At 44.6% G+C, this 26,453-nt stretch overlaps 2 protein-coding genes across 13 annotated transcripts in view; one reads left to right on the forward strand and one right to left on the reverse strand.

Annotated features, from left to right (window-relative positions):
- LDLRAD2 (low density lipoprotein receptor class A domain containing 2) overlaps positions 1-26,453 on the reverse strand; it is an 814,009-nt gene that overhangs the window by 619,443 nt on the left and 168,113 nt on the right. The window lies entirely within an intron of this gene.
- The window catches only part of HSPG2 (heparan sulfate proteoglycan 2), a 399,834-nt gene that overhangs the window by 295,647 nt on the left and 77,734 nt on the right, over positions 1-26,453 (forward strand). For all 11 annotated transcript variants that reach the window (XM_085894498.1, XM_085894501.1, XM_085894505.1 and 8 more), the window contains 6 exons: positions 3,550-3,678; positions 12,328-12,480; positions 12,579-12,730; positions 18,025-18,160; positions 24,972-25,189; positions 25,884-26,025. In XM_085894498.1, the coding sequence (XP_085750624.1) occupies positions 3,550-3,678; positions 12,328-12,480; positions 12,579-12,730; positions 18,025-18,160; positions 24,972-25,189; positions 25,884-26,025 (930 nt within the window). The remainder of the gene's footprint in view (positions 1-3,549; positions 3,679-12,327; positions 12,481-12,578; positions 12,731-18,024; positions 18,161-24,971; positions 25,190-25,883; positions 26,026-26,453) is intronic.

Here is a 26,453-nt window from a genome sequence, read left to right on the forward strand (position 1 = left end):
ACAAAGTCTGACAAGTAATAGCCAAGGATTCTCTGAAGACACCTGGTACCAAAGGAATTAAGTCTCCTTCTCAGATCCCTGATCAGAGTCCCAGTCTCACATCCATATAGCAAGACTGGAAGCACCAAGTACCTGAAGACTCGGACATTTGGCCTGCACAGGTACCGGCAGTGCCACACCCCATGATCCAGTGAATCCATTACTCCCCAGGCCTGACCCAGACGTCTATTGACCTCTGGCTCACAGCCAGCAGAGACATGAATATCACTGCCAAGGTAAGTGAATCTCTCCGTGACCTCAACATCCTCACCACAAACAAGTACACACAGGAAAGCAGCATCTAAGATGTCATTAAAAGCCTGGATCTTAGTTTTGACCCAGGAAACCCATAATCCCAGCAGCTCCGACTCCTCATTCAGCACCTCGAGGGCCCCCAAAAGGATCTTCCAGAGTCTCAGCAAAGATGACAACAACATCTGCGAGATCAAGGTCAGAGATTTTGACATTCCCAAGCAATTCACTGCAGCTTGATCTCTCTGACATCCTCCATAGAATCCAGTCCATACAAACGCTGAAAAGTGTGGGGGCCAATACACACCCCTGGCGAACTCCAGTAACAACTGGAAATAAGTCGGAGATGGTATCACCACATCTCACAGCACTCTCAGTACCAGAGTATAGTTCAAACATCAGATTGCTCAGTTTTGGTGGCACCCCACAAAGACCAATAATCCTCCAGATGGCATCCCAATTCACTGAATCGAACACTTTGCAGAGATCAACGTAGGCTGCAAGCAGCCCCTGCCAAAACCCTCTTCAGTGTTCAGTGAGGACCTGAAGAGCAAGGAAACGGTCAATCATTGACCTCTGGTGTAAAGCCTGATTGCTCTGGTCACTGGTGCTCAAGCAGATGGTGGCGAACCCTGTGAAGAATTATCCAAGCAAAGACTTTGCCCGGCACTGAGAGCAGCATCACCCCTCGGTAGTTGTTGCAGTCCTAGCGGTTACCCTTTCCTTTCCAGAGAGGAACAACAATGCCGCTCTTCCATTCAGTTGGGATGATGTCTGTGTTCCAGGCAGAGCACAGAACTGCATGCCACAACGCAAGTGCAGCATTTCCACCAGCCTTGAAAAGTTCAGCATGAATGCCACAGATCCCAGGTGCTTTCCCCCATTTTAACCGGTTCACCACAGCCTGTGTTTCCACAAACGAAGGTGGATCACAGTTGTTTGGAGGGTCAGCAACAGGGTGAGTAACATCCCTGATATCCAACTCGACAGCAGGCGGATCAGCCTGGTACAGCTGCTCAAAGTAACCGGCCCAGCGGGCCTTCACTTCGGACTCCTCTGTCAAGAGACAAGGGAGGATTGAATCAATATCTGTGAAGATGTGAATCCGGATCTCGATACAAGAATATTTTAATTTTTTAAGTGATTCTTCACCATTGAGAGATGGGGCAAAAAACGATATGTCGCACAATATTTCAAAATGTTATGGACAGAATATGACAAAACTTGGTGGATGAGTTGGGTAGATCACAAGTTGAAGTGGATTCGATTTTATTTGAGGTCCGGATGGAGATCCGGCCTATCAGTGGGATTGAAAATGTAAACTGTTCAGCCTGGTGGAGGTATGCACTCCACCGAGTGTCATTCTAGTTAATTACATGGAACAGTCTCTGGAAATCTCGTGGCAGCAGAAACAGTAAATAGGTTTAAACAGGAATTTGGTGTGTGTGTGTGTGTGTGTGTGTGTGTGTGTGTGTGTGTGTGTGTGTGTGTGTGTGTGTGTGTGTGTGTTTTTGTGTGTGTTGGACCAAATGGCTTACTCCTGCATCAAAGTGCCTTGTATATTCCCTGCAATGTGCAGGTGCAGCAATTGTGATCAGTTGGAGAATACTTTAAACACAGGCTTCGGATTTTTTTCTTGGAATATGTTGTTGTGGATTTCCGCCACTCCGGCGTGCGGGCGACCACTTTTAGCTAATTTGCAGCTGCACGCGCCCACCGAACGTGGCAATCCAGTAGCAGCTTTTCGGATCAACGCCAAACCCAGCTACGGGTGTTGTTAACCACACCATAAATCAGCCAACTCTTCTGTCCACGCGCGACAGGATTGATCGCCGAATTGTCGATGTACCTAATTATTCGCGCAGACAGAAATGCCAGGGATTTACACCTCAACGGAGCCTGCACGAAAACGAGCCGCTTTAAGCAGCTCGTTCCGTTTGCGATTTGCCGAGCGGTTTTATATCGCCCAGCCCCGTCAGACCCGATTATCTTATCGGTGTTAATAACCAGCTATTATTCCAAACGCAATTACGGCAGTTCAATGGAGAAAGGGACGCGACGAGCAGTGAATATTCAACAAAGGGGAGATTTATTTGTACACATATGCAATGAATGGGGGTAGGGGACAAAACACGAGCAAAAAGACCTACAGCCGATGTCTATTTATTATCTACATGCACTCAGTCAGTTCACTACTTCGCAGACAAGGCGCCACAGACTTTCTTGCAAAAACCCCAAGAAAGAAAGAAAGGAAAGCACCGGGCTCGTAAGCCTTTATGATTGCTAGGAGCCGGGATGACCGCAGGGGCTCCGAGAGACCGAGCAGGCTACCTGCCACCCTCTTGGTGACTCGCTGGGCGACCCTCGATGTCTCTGCCTGCACTCCGCTGGACTCCACCAGCTCCCCAACTCAACTCTCGACTCCCACGACGCCTCCAACAACGCCTTCAACGGTGCTGCCAACGGAGCCTCCAACGACCAACTCCAACGATGCCAAGGAGACCAAGGAGAGAGCCTAAGGAGAGAGCCTCTCTCACCAACTCACCAACCGCCAACTCGCCAACCGCCAACTCGGCGTTCCAACGCGCCCCTTTATCGCCCCGGGGCATTTGCCCCTTCATTCTCAACGCGTAGGGGAAAATTCCAGGGAGTTCGGCTTGGCTCTTTTGGTCTGATAACCGACATTCTTTTCTGACGTCGTTTTGAGGGAAAATTCTACCAGAGTTCGGCTTGGCTCTTTGTTTGTAGAGGAGGGTCGTCCTTCTGGAGAATGTGGCTCCTATGGCGGTGTTTGTGGAGATGGCGTGGTGGTTGAGATGTCGTGGTTGGCGCTGTGGTGGGGATGGCGTGGTTGCTGAGATGCTGTTGTGGTGGTGGAGGTGGCATGGTTGCAGTGTGGTTGGCACTGTGGTGTCATTGAAGAGATGCTGTTTGTTTGAAATAAAAGACAGACCAGAATAACGGCTAACTCAAAGATGCACAGCCCGGCACACAAATAATTCCCTTTATACATCGGTGGTGAAATCGAACCTGGAACACACACTTTCCGAAATGACTGACTTTCGGGGAACCTGAATGGTGTTCTGTGAATTTCCACAACCGTAACAATAGCAATGATATTGTTAGGTGTTCATTCTTATTTTGTAAAGTAACAAATGTCACAGTTGTACTTGATGTATGCTGGGAATGTTGTTGATTTTGAGTCACTGTTCTTCTGAATTACCCCACTATTTATTGTTTCCTTAACCCATTCCCCAGGTGGGGGTGCAGAGTTTACTACTCCAGTGGTGAGCATTGATCCCCAGTTCATGACAGTGGAGGTCGGGCAGTCAGCGATGTTCCAATGCTCAGCTACTGGCCATCCAACCCCAGTGCTGGAGTGGACAGGTACTAATTTTGAGCTGAGATTTTTGTGATTATTTATATGTTGAGGTCAATTACCATATTTTCCGGTGAAAACCGCACTTTTTATCGGCAAAAAAGGTAAAAGTTGGGGTTGCGGTTAATACATGAGAAAAAAAGATCAGTCTTCAAAACGATCAATGCTGAATTTCAATTATATTTCAAATGAATACTTTTGTTGCAGTCGGCACTGCTGTTAAGCTCAATTCCGCCATTTAAATTTTGAAAATCGCTCCAGGTTAAGAGTTTGTACAGCGTTTTATTAACCGTTTGTAAAATTAAATAAATAAATAAAAACGGAGACACCCTGAGTTTAGGAGCATGTCGTATATAGAGCCCCTCAGCTCTGAAAATGCCATTAAATACAAAAGAAGAAAAACACCTGGTCTCACATCAAAAGAAGAGTTATTCACAATAGCTAGAGCCTAATAATGGAGCAGCCACTTTAAATAATCTTACGCGGCAAGCTTCCCTCGTATGTCATGTTCAAGAGGAAGACACTACCCAAAGACAAGTTTCCAGCCGGCGTCATTGTTCGTGCGCATCAGAATGGGTGGATAGACGAGGGACTTGTAGTGGTGACTATCTTTTTACATGCATCATTTTCTACATGAATATCCGATGCAGGCAGAATTAATCCACCAAGCTCGTTCCTTACATGCTGACGCTATGCTAGCACATGCTGGATAGTGGGGCATGGTGTAAAACTAGGAACAACCAATCTTGGTTCTCTTCGTTTTCCCTTGTTTCTATCAGTGGTTCCTAACTTGCTTCCCGTGGTTACTCGCGTAGACCAGATGAACTTTCTTACTTCACAGGCCTTTGTATTCGACCCAGGTTTCGAGAAACATTAGCTGCACCTCGGTGGAATCACCACAGATGAACTTTCCTTTTTCCCGAACTTTGTATGTTTCCCGCCGGGCTTTTTGACCGAGATCATTGGCCACACGGAGCATTGGCCAAATGCATCTTGGTTGAACATTCACCATTACTCCCGTTGCTACGTTGTCTGAGCATTATGTTTACTGGGACACTGCCAGCATTAATCCGGAGGATGAGAAAGGTCGACCTTCCGATGATCTGCGGCTGGATCGTCAAGGTGTGAGAGGAGATACCGTCGGACATCAATCATCAAGCGAGCATTTCTGAAATTCTGCATCTCCAATAACATGGACAGCATATAGGACATCATTTGGGAGGAGGAGGAGGCTGCAAATGATGGTGACAGCAATGTGGACTTGCTCTACCCTGATTTGAACAAGGAGTTACGTGCCGTCTTTGATGAAGAAAGCATTGATGAGGATTTCCTCGGGTTTATCTGAAAAGCTTCATCAAACCCAAACGGCCCTTTTCAGGGCCAAAAATTCACAAGAAATATGTATGATACCGGTATAAATCCCTTTTCTACCTTTTTCAAGGAACAATTTTTCTAGATCTTGATCAGAAAATAAAATGATCAATGTATTAATTTTTTTTTGAGGGTGAAAAACAGGGGTGCGGTTAATACACGGCCGCGGTTTATACACCGGAAAATATGGTATGCATTTCATCCGTGACTATGACATTCACATAACCATAGAGCATGGTCTATTTTTTTGTTCTTTTTTATACACATAGTCAGGGCTTGTGGAAGAGCTCGAGGCTCATGGAAGACTGAGTGCACTGAATGGATCAGGACATAATGGACAAAAACAGAAAGCAAAACACGCATGCATTGGGTGGACAAGATGGATAAAAAAGGAAACTCGAAGGAGGGAAACCTGGAAAATTGGAAGAACGAGGGTAGAAAAGATCATGGTTTTGGATTGGGGATGATCTGAGATGGTGGTGAACAGCTGTCTTGAAGACCTCGAGGGAAGAATGAGATTGAGGAGGATGTGGAAGTTGGTTCCACAGGTGGGAAAAAAGAGGAACGAATGAGTGGAAGTGAGCGGTGATCCTGGATTTAGTTAGTTTCACCAGAAGGGGGTTGCTGGTGGACTGTGTGAGCCCTGCAGAAACCTAGGTGGGGGAGGGGGAAAAGCACAGAAAGGCATTGTGGGTGCAAGGCCAGAAAGGAGGCGGTAGAAGATAGTGAGACCATCGACCTGTCTGCGATGGCGAAGCAATAAGCCCATAGACTCAACTTCATCACAAGAGATTCCAATAATATTTAAGGTATTAGTTTCCACAGCATCAACCTGAGCAAGATGTGAGGCAGGGGAGCCAGCCCAAAGGGGAGAGCAGTACTCCATCGCGCTGTGGATGAAGACCATGTATGCCGATAGGAGTTCAGGTGTGCCTAGGAAAGACAATGCCCATTCGGTGGCTGGCTTTGGAGGTCAACTTTGAAATGTTTTTTGCCCAAGAAAAATCATTACTGATAGAGACCCAGGAGATTGAAGACTGAACTTCCTCAAGAGGATTGTTAAGAAAGTAGATAGGAGGGTTCTCCAGATTGTCCTTTTCAGAAAGAGATCATGAGAGTGTGAGATTTGTCAGCATTGAAAGACATATTCCAGGTATTTGACCAGCTTGTGATTTATCAAGGTCTGAAGAGAGGGAATAGGCTGCAGCCTGCCAGTCTGAAGGATGAGGGATGTCACAACATAGGGTGGAGTCATCAGCAACTAGATAAAGAGGATTTTCCAGGAAGTCAAGGAGATCATTGATGAAGATCAGAAAAAGTACTGGGCCCAGAGTGCCTTGGGGGCACTCCAACCATGACAGGGAGAGGAGATGCAAGGATTCCGTACATTGAGTACCACACGTTGGCCTCGAGTAGAGGTAAGCCTTGTGTGGAGTTTGCTTTGGATGCCAGAGGCAGAGGGTTTGGAGCGTAAGGCAGGATGCCAGACTGTATCAAAAGCATGAGATATGTCCAGATATACGGTCCTGATCTCACATCTGACATTGTGGGCCTTTCCTCCATTGTTGGGTGAGTGGAAGTAGCATGTCCAAGGTGGAGTGATCTGGTCTGAAACCAAATTGGTGATCTGAGATGAGGTTGTTGGAGAAAGGGAAGGATTTCATATCAACTGTGATGATGGATTCCACAATGATCGAGTCTTTTACCAACACCAGAATAAATTTCCTCTTTATCAAGTCATCAATTTATAGTCAATAATAACATTTTTTCTGTTACATTTTTGAATTAGGATTAATATTTATTATTCATCTATACTAATTAAAGGGGGTGTGTGTGTGTGTGTGTTGTTGGTTTCAGAAGGTGCAACGGATCCCTCCAAGGTCTTGACGTATCCACCGTCGTGCGTGTGTGTGTGTGTGTGTGTGTGTGTGTGTGTGTGTGTGTGTGTGTGTGTGTGTGTGTGTGTGTGTGTGTGTGTGTGTGTGTGTGTGTGTGTGTGTGTGTGTGTGTTTTGTTGGTTTCAGAAGGTGCAACGGATCCCTCCCAGGTCTTGACGTTTCCACCGTCGTGTGTGTCTGTGTGTGTGTGTGTGTGTGTGTGTGTGTGTGTGTGTGTGTGTGTGTGTGTGTGTGTGTGTGTGTGTGTGTGTTGGTTTCAGAAGGTGCAACGGATCCCTCCCAGGTCTTGACGTATCCACTGTGTGTGTGTGTGTGTGTGTGTGTGTGTGTGTGTGTGTGTGTGTGTGTGTGTGTGTGTGTGACTCTCTCTCTCTCGCTCTCGCTCTCGCTCTCGCTCTCTTTCTCACTCACGCACCCCTCTCTCCCACGCAGTGAATAGCAACGTTTGGTGAGATGGCGCTCTCCTCACCTCCCCCGATCTACCTCTTCTTCATTCTCTCTGCCTCCCCTCCCCCCTCTCGCCCTACACCTGCCTCCTCCCCTTTCACCCTACACCTGCCTCCTCCCCTTTATTGTCCCCCATCAGCGAAGTGAGGGGTTGTATTTGCTAGTGTAAAATAAAAACGGCTGGCAGGTTGGCCTAGGCCCTAGAGGTACACACGCTCATCTTTAAGCTGTCGAGCCTGGGTTCGCATCTCAGCCCATCTATAAACTGTCATCCTGGTGTTTCACCAGTAAGGTGATCCATCAATGTGTGTGCCATGAGTCATATGGACATTAAGCTGGGTTTCCCATCTTCTAGCATTTGTTGGTGGACATTAATGATCCCATGGCGTCCTTCACAAAGAGTCGGTGAGTTATCTCTGGCACCATGACCATGTTCCAAATTCCTGCCATAACTACAGATGGGAAGGCAATGGCAAACCACCCAGTGGCAAACCCTTGCCAAAAAAACTGCTTCAGCACCACTGACGCTCTGATTTTACTCTCGTTCACTCAACGATTATAATAATAATATCATTACATTGAAGAAAATGATTGCTCAATTTCTTATTATTTATTTTGTATGTCAAAATCTAAGCTCATAGAGGAGCTTAACAATAGAGGCAGCAAATATAGGTATGTACTGTATTTACATGATTCTAAATTGCCTCAGAATTAATAGAAAGCGTTTATCATAACGCAACTCGTTAGATTCCTGACCTAGTTAGATTAAGCTACGAGGAATGGCTGAAGGAGACAGGACTTTATACATTTGAAAGGAGGTGATGACAACCTGATCCGATCAAGATGTTTAACATAATGAAGGGGAGAAAAAAATAAGTGCACAATAGTTTATCAGCAGAATGGAGAGTGACAGGGCTAGGGGGTCACATCCTGGGAATATAGAATTTTCTGTTTCATCGCTGCTTTTCTCTTCCTCCCCTTGATGTGTTTCATTCAGCTTGTGTGCAACTTGTTCACTCCAATGTGTCCTTCTCCACCTCTCCTTGATCACATTCTCACTGTCACTTATACTCTGCTGTTGATATTTCCCCCTTTCCATTTTGTTCCCCTCCATTGTGCTAAAGCTCTTCCATGAGCCTCGATCATGTAAAAAAAAAAGGAAAGAAGAGGGGAGTTCGGATGGTGGAAAGGTAAGGGGTCTCTCACTCAGAGAAGATGATCCTTAGAATGGTCTCTCTGGAAAGTTAGTGGCAGCAGAAACAGTATACATTGTGAGGTTCCCAGCTGTCAACTGAAGTTTCTCATTCAAAACAAAGTTCAAAGTCATCACACGCACCCATTGGCTCACCAGTAACGGGAGGGTTAGACTCTCAGCCCTGACCTACTCCCCCAAAGAGTGCTCCAGCCCCTTGCCACATCCACCCCTGACCTGTTTGCTTCCACCTCACCCACCAGTGGGATCCGGTTAAACAAAAAAAAATCCCACTTTAGGTCACGAGACCAAAACCAGGATGACTATTCGGGTGATTCAGAAGGCCCAATCCACATGCGTTGTGAGCAAGCACAACATCTCACAACGGGTGCAGCCTTGCCCAGCCAACAGAATTGTTTCCAAACGTATCTGGGTAAGCTGCTGCCCCCACCCCCTCTCTCCCCCATGGAAACCTCACCCCACCCCCATCGACTACTAATTGCCCTCTGAGACCTACCCAAAAAATGAAACCCTGCAACTCGGACATGACGCTGTATCTGTAAAAGAGACAGCTGTCACCCTCTGTCCTGGGAGCATGAGGTCTTTCCCTCTGAATTGTCCCTTTAAATACAGACCGGCTTCACAGAGCGTCTGGGGTGGAGTGTGGATGGACTTCGAAGCATTTCCGGATTGAGTCGTGCTCCAGCAAATTCTGAACAAGGGAAAATAAACTGGGAGGATGGTAGCCATTTCGGGCTTTCAGACACTTGAACCAAACCTACCTAAATTGTGGCGATAGAGTGTTACATCACCCAAAATTACAATCGGACACGGGACATGAGAGCTTCCTAAAACGTATACGTGTCACGTGACCCAAAATTTCCAATCGTCAGGTCCTCAGAACCCACAGATTATGACTTGGCCGTTAATGTGCCCATGCGTCGATCCTTCAGAGCAGCATACCTGTCGTGCCCAGTGGCAGTGCTGGATTAACCATTAGGTAGACAAGGCATGTGCCTTAGGGCCAGCCAAAAATTTGGGCCAAAAATTATTTTCACATTAAATATTTGTCTTTTTTTGTATAAAATATTTTGTTCTTGAATCGGTTCATCTTTTGTCTGGGGTCCATTTCCATGAGCCCGAGATCTAATTTAAAATTTTCAGGCCTTTCTCTGAAATTTCAAAATGTGCCTTAGGGCCAGCCGAGGCTTAATCCGGCACTGCCCAGTGGTTGCTTATAATGCATAGAAACAGGTGCCCAGGGAATGGTACGTAAGTAGTATTTGTATTTGGGGCTGCTGGGGAGTATGGGAGAGCTTCCGGGTAAACTCCTGTATGTATTGCCACCCCTTGACGCCGGATAGGCCCTGGCCTGGTCGTTCATCAACGCATCAGTGTATCAGACAAGCTCAAGGGACTCTGTTGATCATTGGTACTGGAGGCCAAACTACCAGAATAAGTGTCATTGCCTTGGATTGGTAAACGTCTCCTATGCTGGCTCAGAATAATGGCCCATTTGACAGCCAGACACGCTGACAGGATCTGGGGCAGAGTTTCCTCTTCCGTTCCACACCACCAGCATGTCCCGTCTGCCTCAGGCCATCCCCTTGTCAGTGAGGCCTTGGTCAGGTACCTGTTGGAGTGGAGTTGCAAAATCATGATGGTGTGCCAAATTATTCCAACTTTTCGATTCCACAGCCATCTATTGCTGCACGAAGCTACACCAAGCCCAAAGACCAGCTGGGAACACCAAGTTTTTCTGGCCGTTGTGCACCACCCGCTGATCGAGAAGCTTCTAGATTCGCTCACCTTCATGCCTAATTTGGTGTTTTGGGCCTGGAGGGATGCACCAGCAAAGGACCTAATGGCAATGGCCCAGGTCATACAGTCAAAGGAATGGATCAAAGCCCAGTCCTTCACCACCCTCATCCAGGGCCCAGTCCTTAGCCACCCAAAGCCACCCTCATAACGTTGCGTTACCATACCAAATTGAATCTCTGTGCTGGGAGAGTGACGTGCCAGGGCTAACACGGGATATATCTTATTGTCTGGCCAAGTTCCCAACATCCCGTGTCACCAGTCCTTTAGCAGTTCATGACTGGTCAATCTCGACCTCGAGCATAATTCCCCAGAGCCATCATATGGCACCGTCGTGAGCAAGCAGTATCAGTCGAGGCCAAGTCAAGCTCAATAATTATATTGTGTGGTGTGCAGAAGGCACGCTTACAGTAAACCCTTAAATATTGCAGGTTTTGACCAATCGCAAGCAACCTATTGTGTTCCAGTTTCGTTATTGCAGGACTTCATTTCAACCAATTGTGTTTTTTGAGCTGAGATGAGTCATCGTTTACATCCGCATGTATGATTATCTCGCATTATGAACCTTTTGTTGTTTCTCACACACCGTTAATAATGGCGCCCAAATGTAAAGCGATGGACAAAACTAATTGTGCCAAAAGGCAGAGAAAGGTTATGACCTTGTGTGAAAAAAAATCGAGCTGTTAGATAGGTTGGCTGGATTTTCAGAAGTTAAGCAATGTGGGAGTTTTAAGAATTGAAGCAATTTTTCAAATTTTCCAAATTTAATCAGTGTGAATATTTTATGAATTAAAGAAACGTGAGCATTCTTAGAACTTAACCATCATCTTGTTTCCATAATCGAAGATATTTGCAAGTTTTAACTTGCCTATATAAAACACCATATGCATTTGTGTATTTGTCTGTCTCCCTTCATAAGGACGATTTGAGTGAGGTTTTAAAGGCAAATCTTTTAGCACGACTATGTGTTCACTCCGGTCTATTTTTTCAGGACAAAAAAAAAACCTCAAATAATATTTTTCATAAAAGTTTAAACATGTCTCTTCTCATGGAGTTGGAGACGGTGACTAGCAAACCGAGTCTGAAGGGTGGTGTACAGAAGCGTTTTCAAAAATAACAATAAATACAAGGTGTAGGGAGGTGGAATTTGCTGTCCATGATGTGTAACGCACGCAGAATAAAACGAGTGTTCATTTATGTCCATCGTTTGTCTAATAAATAAAGAACAAATAAAGCACCTGACACTAGGCCAAGGCTTCAGAGTTTGGCACGCTCACGAGGCTGTACTGTCAAAATGAAACATCCCGGAAGATAAAGAAAATAGGGTAACATTTGAGCATGTATTGTTTTAAAATAGCGCTTTTTCTTAATACAAAACATCATATCTTCCAGTCTCCTTGAATATTTCGAATAAAATAATATTCCAACTCGTCATTTTTGAGTCTAGCAAAAAATGACTTCTGCCATTAATGTTCATTAATATAAGAAAAAAATAAACATTTCATTCATGTTTATGTATTTCATATCATAATGTATATAATGTGCAATTTCAGAGCCTAAACAAAGTGATATTTTTTCCAAGTCATAAGCAATGTGATTTTCCAGAATCTAGTAATTTGTAGTTTTAAGAAATTAATCTGTGTGAGTTTTCAAGTTTTATTGAATGTGAGGGATTTAAAGAAATTATGCATTTTGCAAGTCTTGGAATGGAAAGAATTTGAGAGATGTCTAAAATTACATAACGTGCTAATTTTCTGAAGATGGCCTTAATTGTATCACAATGATAGTGAATCATTTGTTGATTACACTGGTTGTCCAGTTGAGATTGAATGTGCCAGGAGTCAGTGCAAGCTCCTGTATATGAAATGGTCATCCAAGTGGAGCATTGCAAGGTATTGCATACCCATTCCTGTGATGGTTGTTTGCTACAGGAGGCCAGGGAGCACTACGTTCTGAAGGTGCAGCAGTGCATGACGGTGTACTTCACTTTCTCTCAGTACAGCCAGCCGATGAAGCAGAATATGTATGCCATGCTCGAAATTCTGCTGGAGAGGTTCAGGCACGTGCTACACTCTTTGTAATCGGTGAGGGTACACCACAGCATCCCACCATATCATGGCATATGGCCTCATTTACCTTTCTTAATAACCGATAACCATCCATGATGGACCTGCTCTGCCAGCGTCAAGTTCGCAGCGCCGGCCTGTTGTGGAGGTGCACCCTCCCCAGGTGGAGGTGCGTGAAGGTGATACAGCCCATCTTTTCTGCCGTGTTGCTGGGGAGCCACATCCCACGCTCAACTGGCGGCGCCTTGCTGGAGAATTGCCTCCTCAGGTAATGCAAAGTAAACAGACATATAAATAGCACTTCAAGCCCAAGCCCACTATTTCCCAAAATTATTGAATGAGCTGAGTTCTCACTTTGAAACTCCATGTGGCCAGCTGTTTTTTTGTCAAACTACCTGAGGTTTCTGGGTTATTTGTTCATATTTCTCCCTTATTATACTGTTTCTAATCCACACACATCACCCTTCTCATATACATATTGTTACGAATTTGGAATTCGATTGCACACAACATACAGGTTCCTTAAGTCAGCTATGTCGAGAAGTGCTTGTTCCCTAGATAGCTCACCTTCCACTGTTTAAATGTTCAGAAATCGATCAGATGCGCTGCGGATCGATTTAATAGTTAGGGAACGAACAATGGAGACATCCCTCCCCCTCTTCTGCGAAGAGCAAGAAGAACCCTGCCGTCCCGTGACTCATGATGTCAACAACTCCCTCCCACCCGTGGCTGAGTGGGGGATGGAGCACGAGGGCATGAGGGCATGACCACGAGTCACGCCGGGAGTGGGGGAAGGGCGGGAGAAGAATAAGATGAGATCTTTTCTTTTGTTCGGGGGCAGAGTTGGAGAAGGGAGTTGAGAGGAGTCGTTCAGCAGACCTTCGGGTCCTGTTTGGCTTGGGTTAGGGTTGAGGCCTTCGGAAGCTTGTTGCTTCGGCTGGCTCAGTGAGCTTCGGCTGAGGCCTGGCTCGGGAGGAGGCTTTTTGGAGGCTTTTTGCTTTGGTGGTTCAGTGAGCTCCGGCTTCTGCTTGGCTCGGGAGAGCTTTTTGCTTGGAAGAGAGTTGAGCTGGTCGCTCGGCTCGAGCTGCGAGTGGTGGCTTCTTCTTCTTGGTTCGTGGAGCTCTTTGTTCTCCATTTTGGTTCCCGGCTTGGTGCAACTCATCGATCTCTTCTTGGAGGTGGTTCCTCGAGGAAGCGATGCATCGATGGGAAGTATCGGCGCCTCGTCTCACCAGCATGTGTTGAGAAGCGCGGGAGGATTCACGGGAGCTTGGGAAGGATCGCAGCTCACGGCGATTGGATCCAGCTCGCTCTCGCTGGAGCCCGGGTCTGAACAACTTGAAGACCACACGAGGTGGAGAGGTTCGAGATAGGTTCTGGGTTTCAGCTCACCTGTCCTCCGAGCTGGAGCTCGTTATTAAAGGCCTCTGCCACCATTTCTTGGGTGTGTGTGTGTGTGCGTACGTGTGTCCGTGGGCCCGTCTAATAAGTAGGAACTGCTGTTAAGTGCAAGTGACTACATAATATGTAGACGGTTGTAGTTCTTTTGTCGTGCTTTTGTTGCTTGTATAATTGCATACGTGTTTTGCCTTGTTTAATTGCATACGTGTTTTGCCTTGTATAATTGCATACGTGTTTTGCCTTGTATAATTGCATACGTGTTTTGCCTTGTATAATTGCATACGTGCTTTATTATAATAAATGTCCTTGTGTGAATGTAAACCTGGTCGTTGCGTCCATTCCCTCAGTGAACTGCCCCATCTTGCACTCGGAATATAGTTGGTTTTTAAATAGCCGGTAAAGTGATCGGGTCCAACGGGACTGCACGATAATACCCCGCTCGATAATCCCAAAAGGAAGCGAGCTGCTAAAGCGGCTCGTTTCCAAGCGGTCCCGTTGAGGTACAATCTCTCGGTAACCTACCCGCGCGAATAATTAGGTAAATCCAAGATTTGGCCATCGGACCCTGTAGCGCGGGTAGAGTGCGGAGAAGGTTGTGGTGTGGTTAAAAACACACCCGTGGCTGCTTTCCGGCGTTGATCCGGAAAGCTGCGACTGGATTGTCCGTTCGGTGGGCGAAGCGACCGCTATTGGTTAGACTCGGTCGTTCGCACGCCAACGGGCGGGAAATTTACAACAATATGCTTAGGTCATAACTCATTACAAAATCTTTGCAATAAAGTGTAACCCAATAAACAGTTCTGACAAGAAATGCTGCTTGATATTATCTTACCTTTCATACTTCCTATCCTTTTACGTCAATTTAATATTGCAATGCTGACACATACATTTTCCTTTATAGCCAGTCACCTCAGTGTTTAATATTATCCTGCCCTTTTTATTGTAGGTAATCTTATACGAATAAGTGTGTGTGTGTGTGTGTGTGTGTCTGTGTGTGTGTGTGTGTGTGTGTGTGTGTGTGTGTCTGTGTGTGTCTGTCAGTGTGTCTCCTCCATAACTCTAAAACCATGAAACCTAACAGCTTGAAATTCTGCATGCATATTAAGAAACACCAAGGAAGTACATGAGTGAAAATTGGGTGTTTTGCTAAATTAAAACACCGCTTTTGAAGATAATTAACAGCCTGTTTTAGTTACATCCTATTTCAGGTGCATCCTCAGTCACCGCTCTCTGTGGGGACTTAAGGCATATCCAAGGTAACCTTGCTGGGATCTGAAGCCGCCATGTTTTTTTGGCCTGCTCTACCATGCCTCGACTTAGAACAGACCGCAATGATTTCTAAACGATAAAGTTTTTTTTTCTCTTTCCTCACTCATATTATCGAATGCATGTTCATCAGAGCTTTGAATCGCTGTATACATAACTTTTGTAGGTACTATAGTCTTCAAATTAGGAGCTTGGAGTGATTTAATGCATTTTATGTTACGATTTTCCACGATCTGCTCTCAAGGACGAGTTAGAGTATATCATAGAAAGTTTTTATTTCGGCTTTGATGATCGGATATTGTCCTGACTCAACAAGTGTCAAAATGTAGAGTGAAATCTGATAATTTAAAGAAATAATGAGTCTTATGACTAAGCCAATACACCTATTTACTTTAAGCAAGCAAGGCTATGGTCCCTCCTCCATCTATACACAAGAAAACGTGAAATTTCCAAAGCATTAAACTTCTTTTTTTTTTTCCTACTGTTTGGAGATTTATCTTGAGTGAACAAAACATTTAGGAATGTGCCAAAATTAACCAGTTTCATTGAGCTATATGATTTAATGCATTCACTGCTTGACCTCATGGCCTGTCCCCCAGAGGGACTGCTTATCCATAGCGTCTGCCAGATCTGTGTATATATTTTCAGAGGTTTTGCAAGGTGCTCTACAGGAAATCAAAGCAAATCTGGTGAAAAACAGACGTTTTAAAATAAAGTTATAACATTTGCGTAGACCGATGTACCATATGACGCGTGCACTAACAAGCAGGCAACATGGCGGATTATCTGCAATGTTTAATTCACGGGCGATTAAACTTTGCGAGGTCTCCAGGGTTGTTCTACATCGAACAGCAACTATTTTGTGGATAAAGTCATGATTTCAACAAATGAATTTTATTGCATTCACTGCTGCAGGTGTGGTGCAGACCAGCTTTAAAGTTAGAGGGATCCTATATTGGTGTGCAGCCACAGCCTGGCCAGCTGCTCCTGATGAACCATTTAATTGGAGTGCTTGCTTGAGTGCTTAAGGCCCTTGCCAAGAGCCCTGCAGTCAATACTGGTACTGCGCTATGTCATTCTGAGAGAATCATTCACTTAATGCGGACATTGTTGCCATGCGACGTCAAGCACGAAAGTGTGTGTGTGTGTGTGTGTGTGTGTGTGTGTGTGTGTGTGTGTGTGTGTGTGTGTGTGTGTGTGTGTGTGTGTGTGTGTGTGTGTGTGTGTGTGTGTGTGTGTGATGCATAACATATTATCTTTGCTAACTCCCCTACCCCCACGTGTCTCTCCTTCTCTCTCCTTCTCTCTCCTTCTCTCTCCTTCTCTCTCCTTCTCTCTCCTTCTCTCTCCTTCTCTCTCCTTCTCTCTCCTTCTCTCTCCTTCTCTCTCCTTCTCTCTCCTTCTCTCTCCTTCTCTCTCCTTCTCTCTCCTTCTCTCTCCTTCTCTCTCCTTCTCTCTCCTTTTCTCTCCCTCTCTTCCCCCCTCTTTTTCCCCTCCCCCACCCCCTTTAGTATTCTGTCAGAGAAGTGACGTGTGTTATTTGCTGGTTGTAAAATAATTTGCAGTTTCGTGGAAGTTGTTGAAGTGCTCATGACACTATTTGATATCTCCTTAGAAGTAATATCACAGGTGAAAGCATGTTGGTTATTTCCAAGACCATCATGAGAACAGCATGTCACATGCTGGGAGGCAGCATTATATTACGAGGTTCTCATTGAACAAATGTGTCAAACCACTTGGAAGTTGCAGAAGTTCTTTTGTGCAGTTTGCTTTTCCATGTCTCAAGAAGAATATTTGATTGGTGCAAAAGGTTTAGAAATTGACAAGAATTAGAAGTAGACTATGAAATTGCTTGTGTATAATGAAGTGTGACCCCTACAAATATTACTTTTGTTGTGTTGAATCATTTAATTTTGTTAGTTGTCCCATCAATATGCATGATTTTGCAGCAGAACTGTATATGATTTTTTTATTTAATTTTATTAGTAGTGTGGAAAACATCATTCAATCGCATGTGAGATTCAATCGAGTAAACACAAGATAGCTTTTAAAATAACACTCATTTGATCAAAAATTAAATTAATTTCCATTAATTTGAGCCACCCAAGGAGCATCTGGGTAGCATTGGATTTCAAAATGATGAGGATGCGAAAGATGTCCTGAAATGACTGTGACATTTGATTCATATGCTTCTGGCATTAAGGAGTCACGACACTGATGGGACAGGCATATGTGAAGTCAGGGAATCCCTTGAAAAATATCGTAGTTGCATTGAATAAAATTTACTTTTGAATTTTCTTGAACTCTAAGTGTAGGTTATAACTTTTAACCACCCTCAGTAAGAGAATCAGCAGATTTGGAACTCACCCAGGAAGTCTCAACAATCCAGCTGAGGTTGTGGCACCACAAAAGTTGGCATCCATAGGTAGGAGGAAATTCCTTCTTCGGAAATGCGCCGCTGAGTGCGGTGAGAAAGGCCGTGCCATTGTTTTGGCGTCGCTCGTATCCAGAGTACCTTGGGAAGTGACGGCACTTCCCCCAAGCTCGGTGGGTGTGTTTGCCTCATATAGCAGTTGTGTGTGTGTGTGTGTGTGTGTGTGTGTGTGTGTCTGTGTGTGTGTGTGTGTCTGTGTGTGCACGCACATGTGCATGCTCCACAACAAGCCTTAAATCCTGTAAAAAAAAATAAAAAAAACACAATGATTTTCTCACTCATGTGCAACTCAACATGTTGATGTTCTCCAACCCGCACTGCTCAAACTTTCCCGTCACATCAAATTTTTTGATCTTCCAATATTGCTTACAATCAGCCGTTTAAGACCTTTATCTTTATATCCCTTTATTTGTTTACATTTTATTCTGTATTTCATTCTGTACATCTGCATTTCCTTTCAGGCCCGCTCTGAGTTTGATGGGATTGGGACCTTGGTACTCCCGTCAGTCCATCCTTCCCATTCTGGATCCTATGCTTGCATTGCCACGAATGTTGCAGGCTCTGATGAAGGTCATGTGGAAGTTGTCGTGGTCCAAGGTCAGGACATTTTTTTTTGTTGTTATGAGCTCCAGCAACACAGCAAATTAGGTTGAAATTGTGATGAGCTTGCGGTTATGCAACTCTTTTTGACTAGTTTGCCAATTCTCTTTAAACGTGAACAAATCTAGTGGCAGGTCCGGGCAAAAGATTGGGTGAGAGATAACTCTGAGTACTTCTGCCAAATGCAGGTGTGAGATGTAATTACCTTCGCATTCTGCGAAAGGTTATGTATTGGTCGCTGTGTATTTATTTATTTGTGAATATGTGTGTGTGTGTGTGTGTGTGTGTGTGTGTGTGTGTGTGTGTGTGTGTGTGTGTGTGTGTGTGTGTGTGTGTTTGTTATTCGCATAACTCAGAAAGTATTAAACCAAATCGCTTGAAATTTGGTGGGATGATGGGTTATTATCCAAGGAACATTTGATTAGATTTTGGGAGCGATCGGGTCAAAGGTCAAGGTAAAGGTCACGGAAAGGTCAAATTCGTATTTTTACTAAAGCACGGTCAATTTTGATCTAATTGGCATGCAACTGATGCCAAAATGTTCAGAATTCATTGCCCAATCTTGTGATGGGTGACATGACACAATTACGTCATTACCCTTGTTTTTAAAAGAAAATGTCCCAAATCCTGGCATTATTATAATCAGTACCAAAATATATGTTTGTGGGAGATGCCAATGATTATTTATTTGTTTGTTATTTGCATAACTTAAAAAGTATTAAACCGAATTGCATGAAATTTCGTGGGATGATTGGTTATTAGCCAAGGACCATTTGATTAGATTTTGGGAGCAATCAGGTCAAAGGTCAAGGTCAAGGTCATGAAAAGGTCAAAATCGTCTTTTTACCATATCGCGGTCATTTTTTATCCAATTTGCATGAAACTAATGCCAAAATGTTCAGAATTTAATGCCCAATCTTGTGATATGCAACTTGATACAATGACGTAATTGCCCTTACTCGCGGTTGGGGGTCAAAGGTCAGGGGGGGTCACGACCTTGCAGATGTGGGTATTTTTATCATAACGCAGTCAATTCTTATCCGATTCGTATGAAATCAGCACCAAAATGCTCCTTGTTCTGTTCCCCACACTCTTATGCCAAGAACAAAACAGTAGCGGCGGCGAAGGTATATGCTCTCTATGAGTGCCCGTTCTAGTTAGGCTTTTAAAAACAAATGTAAATATACAATTTTAACCACATTTTGTTTCTGTTGTTTCTGTTCTTTTTTCTTTGTTATGATTATATTATACTCCTCAATAAGGTCCTTGCACCTTTCAGCATTATCATTTACCACCTTCAAGTGTCCAACTGTCTGTCGTGCTTCCCTGTAATCCTCTCTGAGCTTCCATGACTCAGTCAGAATCCAGAAAACAAGCTGGAATGTCAAGGCACCTGAAGTCCGTTTTGCTCTTTGTGACAAAATGTTTCATTGACACGTCTGTAGACTTCTTGATATTCAGCTGGATATACTTTTATTTGGAGGTTTATCCATTCCTTCTTTTTCACTTGGTGCCTTTACCATTGCTCGTATTGACTTTGTGGATATGGTTGAATCAACGAATGCCAAAATAACAGTTTGACATTCTTTGATTTAGCTGTATCAACTGAGTCAAAATGAGTACCTCATTGCGATAACATAGATGTCCAACAAATTTAGAACAAGCAGATTTTGAAAGGGCAGAATTCACCTTCTCATACTTAACATAGTTAAGATGTTGTATGAAGTCAAGGTCATTGACAGGAGCAGAAATGGCATGAGCAACAGTGAACCATGCAACATGCAACAAGCAACAGTGAGCAACAGTGAACCCGAAGTTAGACTTGAACATCAAAAGTGCAGATGTCACAGAGTCCTCTTTCCTAACGGCCAATGAGCTTAAACTGTCTCCGAAAAATTCAGATCTTGGGGGCATACAATGCCTTGGCCATCCATCTTGCATGATGCTAGGTTTTCGGTGTTATAAATCACATTATAAAAGGAGCGATGCCACAAAGAAAGTTTCACCATATTCAAAATAGGCAGATATAATGCAATCCACAAGGTGTAAAACTTCACCTTCGTTGAGCAACCCCAAAATGTTAAGCAATATGAATAAAATTTGGTGTGAATTATTTATTTCTATATTGGAACAAAATGGAAATCTGAACTTGGAAAAAATAAGAATCATCCGAACAGATATTATCATGTCCATGCCGATTAACACTGATGCTGGATGGATGAACTGAAACTGGCCTTAAAGGCACTGCGTTCAATATTACTTTACTTTACTCTTCCCCAAGGTCACCCAAATGGGGGAAATGACGGCAATCACATACGGAAAGCAGATGGCTGAAACACGCTGTCTTTCCTTTTAAAGGATTTGTTTTTATATTGAAAAGCACAGGGAAGAGGGGTCAACAAGATGCTATGATAAACGGAACAAACCAAGCAAATCAAAAGACACGAAGAGGAGAATGGGATACGCAAACTTGTCTTCAATGATTGAGAAATACAAGCTCAAATCCGAACCCACGAGGCACCACAGGTCATACTTTTACAACTCGACGATGATGCTGGCAGGACTTCCCTTTTCTTTGCTGCACAGGGTGGATGCAGTTCAACACAATGTAGCCCATTTTAGAGACCAGGTGCACAAGAAGGGCCATTAACGATGGCGCCCAGATGAAGTAAAATGGCCACGAGCAGGGCCAGCGATGAGTCGGCCTTCAACCAGGCCACATGGTCCTTTTTAGATTGGTGCCCCATGGTCTGCCCTTCGTCTTCTTCCTCCAAACCCTCCAAAAACATAGGGTGATCCCAGATTGGGTCAATTCCACATGAGGTTTCTCCTTCAAGCAAGTCCTCCTTTCCTCCTTTCCTCCTTTCTCAGTCCTCCTTCCACACAGTCTCAGTCCTCCTTTCCACACAAGCCTCTCCTGTTCCTCTCCTCGTGGACTCAGTTCTCTTCTTCCTACTGGGTGGACTCTTCCTCTCGCGTCCCACCCACAGGGTGGTCCCAATAATAATAATAAATGTACACCTTTTCCTCTGGGCTCCACAGCCCACTGCGCCACCATAGCTGGCACACACTGGCCAGAGAGATCATAATTGGCCTAGTTGTACACGTGACATGTGCCTCTGCGATGGGAAGTCCACACCTAGCCCTGCCCACAAACAAGAGGTTTTCCACAAACATAATTTATCTGTCTTCGCTGTTTTCAGTTAAATACGCTGTCTCCTGTTACGACCTAGCACTCAGATAGAGGGCTTTGGGTACTGTCTATTGTTCTGGAGGTCCTAATTGACGTGCTCGCGAGACCAATACGTACCCCGTGTGCGGTTACGCCATGTAGGCAGTCAGATGTGACCGAGCGAAGTGAACATCCTAATGCTGATGCCAATTCACACACCCCACTTTTCAACACACAGTATCGTATGCAAATCCAATAATGCAATGAAAAATTCAAAACAAGAGGAACAAATGCAAATGTTTTACTCAGGATATAGAAACACAGGGCATACCATGAAGCAATTAATAAACCATGTTACAAAAAAAGAGGAATATAATAAAATATATGCAGTGGTAATAATTACGAAATTAAGGGACAGACAGGTGCCAAGACAAGATGGACAAGACAATTCCATGGCCCACCAGGTATCCCCAGCTAATCCCAAGAGGGTGGGGGGGGGCAAAATAACAAAAGAATATTTGCCAAGATATAAAGAAAATAATTGGTAAAGGAGAAAGGTTGGTGGGGGGGGACGGAGAATAATTCAGGCCTGCTGGAGTTGACGTTCCAGCAGTCTCACCCAGCACAGGCCATGAAGATGACACTTCACCACCACCCTTCCCTCTCTCTGGAGGGGTTCTCAAACTTCGCCAACGGACAAGCCGGAGCAATTCCTGCAACACCATGAAGCCACACATTGCTTCAGGTCGGCTCAGGTGACACTTCGGAGGAGGAACTGCTTCTGTTCTCCCTCTGATCAACGTGTCCCAGTGAAGCTCTCCTCTGCCTCAGTGTCTTCAACACAGATGGTGCCTCCAACAGGCAGCCCTCAGAGGGATCACTCCAATCCTCAATGACGTCTTACAGGCCAGGTCTCTCGTCACATAGGGGCCAGACCCCGCATCCTGCATTCATTCCCGCCTTTTTCTCGCCCGCCTTTTTGCCCATCGCACCCGCTCACGCTTCGATTTCTTCACCACCACTCTTGTTTTTTTTGTGTCTTTTTCTCACCAAAAAAATCCACACAGTTTTTTTTCACACTAGATCATCTGAGGCCTTGAAGGGGGAATACAAGGCAGAAGGGGAAGGAAGGTCCCATAGCAGAAGGATTGAAAACAAAACAAGAAAGAGAATAAGGAAGACAGAAACCCATCTTGAGAACCACAGCAACCACGGCAAAACCAGTGCAATAGCCGCCCCCCCTATCGTAACACTCCTTAGCGTCACGTGAACAAACGACTTACTCTCACAGAACGCTGTTACATGGCAATCTAACCAGTGCGAAACACAAGGACAATACTACACTTATCACAGTCTCTCTATGGATCCGTTCCCCCTTCCATGTAAAAACATGTATAATAGCAGTGCCGTGTCTCCCTAATGGGTGACCTGAGATCACTGGAGATAAACTCCCAGGATGCCCAAGCAGAGGTGTTTTGCACATGTGCGGCAAGTCCTCAGTGCAGTGAGTTAAGAATTAGATAATCGGTTCTGCACACCAAATCGGCTGGAGTCGATACATACTGCGACTGAAGTGGCTTGCACCGTGATCAGAATGATTTGTGCTGCATCTGGAATGCTCATATCCTGCCACGTTTGGGCCAGGGCTGGCTGCGGAACTGAGCATGGCATGAGCCTTACCGACTTCGTCTTCTTCTGGCTTGGCACTCTTGCCACCATCTCTCCATCTCTCACGATGCCGGCTTTTATATGCCCGGTCGGCCACGACCAATGGCGAAGACTCACTCTTCTCCCTATTCTATGTATTGGCCTGAGGAAGCTGGCTGGGAAGTGGTCTGAGGTGACGTTTCACCCACTTCCCAGCCAGCTTCCTCAGCCCAATAGAGGGTGAGCTTCCTCAGTTATATTGGCCTGAGGAAGTTCGCTGGGAAGCAGGTGAAACGTCACCTGAGATCGTGTCTGCTCTTGCTTGTTTATCACTTAACATGAACAGAGTAGAACGAGTTACTTTTTGGTTGGATGCACCTTTTTCTTGAAAAAAACAAAAACCACACACATTTCTATATGTATATGTATATGCATGTGTACCAGGCGTAGTGGCCTGCGCCTGTAATTCAGCTACTCGGAGGCTTGGGTTGGAGGGTCGCTTGAGAACGGGAGCTCTGTGCTGGGCCGCACTATGAGAGGGTGTAGGGCAGCCCGGAATCGTGGCGAAACCCAATCCTTATCCCTGTGTCGTAAGAGGTGACCAGGATTGCGTCAGGAAGGGCATCCGGCGTAAAATCTATGCCAAATCAGTATGCGGATCATAACGGATGATCCGCTGTGGCGACCCCTAACAGGAGCAGCCGAACGACGAACAACATGTTTATGCATGTGTATACATATATATATATATATATATATATATATATATATATATATATATATATATATATATATATATATATATATATATTATTTGATATACCCATCCAAAAAACATGAATGGCCGTGAATGGAATGGTATCCTTGAAATACCAAAACTTGTAGCAAAGGTCCTGACTAATATGGGTGCCTGCCATGCACCACTCTGTTTTGGTATCCATTTCACAGTTAATAAGGTTTCTGAACTGTATCCAGGAAAGATGATGTTAAGCATTTGCATACAATTTAGGCTTTGATGTAGTCTTTACATATGATCCTTCACACAACAGCTTGCCAGCTCAACTCTTAGGTGTGGTGATGGGGGTGGAATCCACTCTGTGCTGATGACAGCCAGGGATCCAGTTATGATTCCATGGATGATTGAGTAGGGGGGTGGGGAGGAGGAGGAATGGGAAGCTAACAAAAAGACCTGCTGTTGTTCAGGTGTTGATCATTTGTCAGCTTGGGAATCATAGACTCATCATACCATAGATCCCTCGGTGATCAGAAGGTGTGAATACATTGTAGCACAGAATATCTTTACTTTGTCATGCCTACTCAAGTGCAGATTGTAAAACTGTATCATGTCATATTTGTCAACTTGATGATTTGTGGCCAAATGCTGTCGAAATACAGTGCTACCGTGGCTTTGCTGAAAACATTGCCAAGGCATTGGTAAAAGGGCTTTGAAAAATGTCTCTGACAAGAAGAATGCTCATCATAACTGCCATGAGTTTCCATTGCTTGTGTGCTTCTCATAAGGTGATTGACCAATTTGACCACCTCTTATCTTTTAAGATGGGGCAGGAAAGGACAACAAAGCTGTTATGTTCATCAGGCTGAACAGCTTAAAATTGGGATGATGGCTACGGCTTGCCCTTGGTTTATATTTATTAATGTGGACATTTAATGACAAATATATAAACTTGCAGAATTAACTATTTCATAAACATAATGAACCATCGCGCAATTAAATTATTACAAGAAGTAAAAGTAGGCAGAACGGCTTTATATAGAGACTGTTTGTGCCAAGCCCAGATGACTTTACATTGGGAAAATTTAATAAATTTTAATCATCTAATTTACATTTACAACTCGTTTTTTGGTGAAATCACTTTTAGAAAATGATCAATACTGTGATGGATAGCATTTTGGAGTGAGAAGTGGTGATCGTTTGAAATATTCATTCTCTCATGCATGTTTACCTCTGACCAACACCTGTAACCACAGTCCCTGATAGGCCAAGCCCACACCTGCCTGCAACTTACCATCCAACCGCTGAACCGCCGGAGATTCCACACCCAATAGTGCCTGATGTCTGGGTGGAGCCACCAATGCCCATCCTTGCACCAGGAGGCACAATTGAGTTGCGATGTGATACAAGTGCACCACCCTACAGCCGCATATCCTGGTACTGGAATGGCGGTCCTCTTGCTGAGAACCACCAGGTTTGTGGAAAATTCTTCATTGCTCTTCTACGACCAGGTTTCCTAACATCAGCTTGGAACCAGAATCCTTCATATCTCAGGCCGGAGATAAATGTCCCTTCACACACACACACACGCGCACACACACACACACACACACACACACACACACACACACACACACACACCCACACACACACACACACACACACACACACACACACACACACACACACACACACACACACACACACACACACACACACACACACACACACACACACACACACACACACACACACACACACACACGTACACATGGAGGTGGATACTTTTATACCTGGGAGGGCTCCAATGCACCTTCTGAAACCCACATATGAAGATGACAACCAACGACATACATGCACACTTCCCCACCTTCTACTCCCATCACTTTCAGCTCATAGATTGCATATCTGCTGTGCAACCTTCTCCAAAACCAATAACATACTATTTGCCATTCATCTTAAATTTCTTCAATATAAATCGATCCCCCATGAGCCCTAAATCAGGCATTCACTTTCATAAATTTGAAAGCCAATACCTAATCAACTTGTTTTTATCTCGGAAGTAAAGGTACTGTATCTGATGAGTATGCAATTCATCTTCAGCATTAGCATCCACTAATTTTTCAGTTTTGTGGCGCTGCCCTGTGCTGACGGGTCTGCTTTTGCAGGTATCGGGCAAGATTTTGCGTGTTATGTATGGATCAGCTCGAGATGAAGGTCAATATACTTGTGTTGTCGATGGCCCAAGTGGACGTGGTCAGCACACCGTCTCCCTCACAATATCTTCTGATTCCAGCTTAGCAAGCTCACGTATGTGCAGAATAGCATTGATATTAACATTACTGATGTGATTGATCACCACACTTTACAGCCGAGACTTGTGATTAACAACTGTTGAAGTCATTGTCTGATTATCATTTATTATTATTTCCACCATATCAATTGGCCTCTCACACATTATTCCCCCCCCTCCCTCCCCAGGAAAATGATTGATTACATTCTTGAAAGGGAACTAGCTTTTTTACAAAAGCTTTTAAAACTTTCAGGCTAACTCACACTGTCGTAAGCCTGGTGTTGACTTAGTGGTTAGGGTGGCTGGCTTGGGATCGTAAGGTCCTGAGTTTGAGCCTTGTTTTCTGCTGAATTAACACCAGGTGGGGTTGACTCAGCCTGTCATCTTTCTGAGGTCGGCGAAATGAGTACCACTGTGCTGGTATAGGGGCACAGCATCAGTGGCA

This window comes from Eptatretus burgeri, chromosome 9, assembly GCF_056783735.1.
Source record: "Eptatretus burgeri isolate ZD-2024b chromosome 9, Ebu_testis_v1, whole genome shotgun sequence".
Lineage (NCBI taxonomy): Eukaryota > Metazoa > Chordata > Myxini > Myxiniformes > Myxinidae > Eptatretus > Eptatretus burgeri.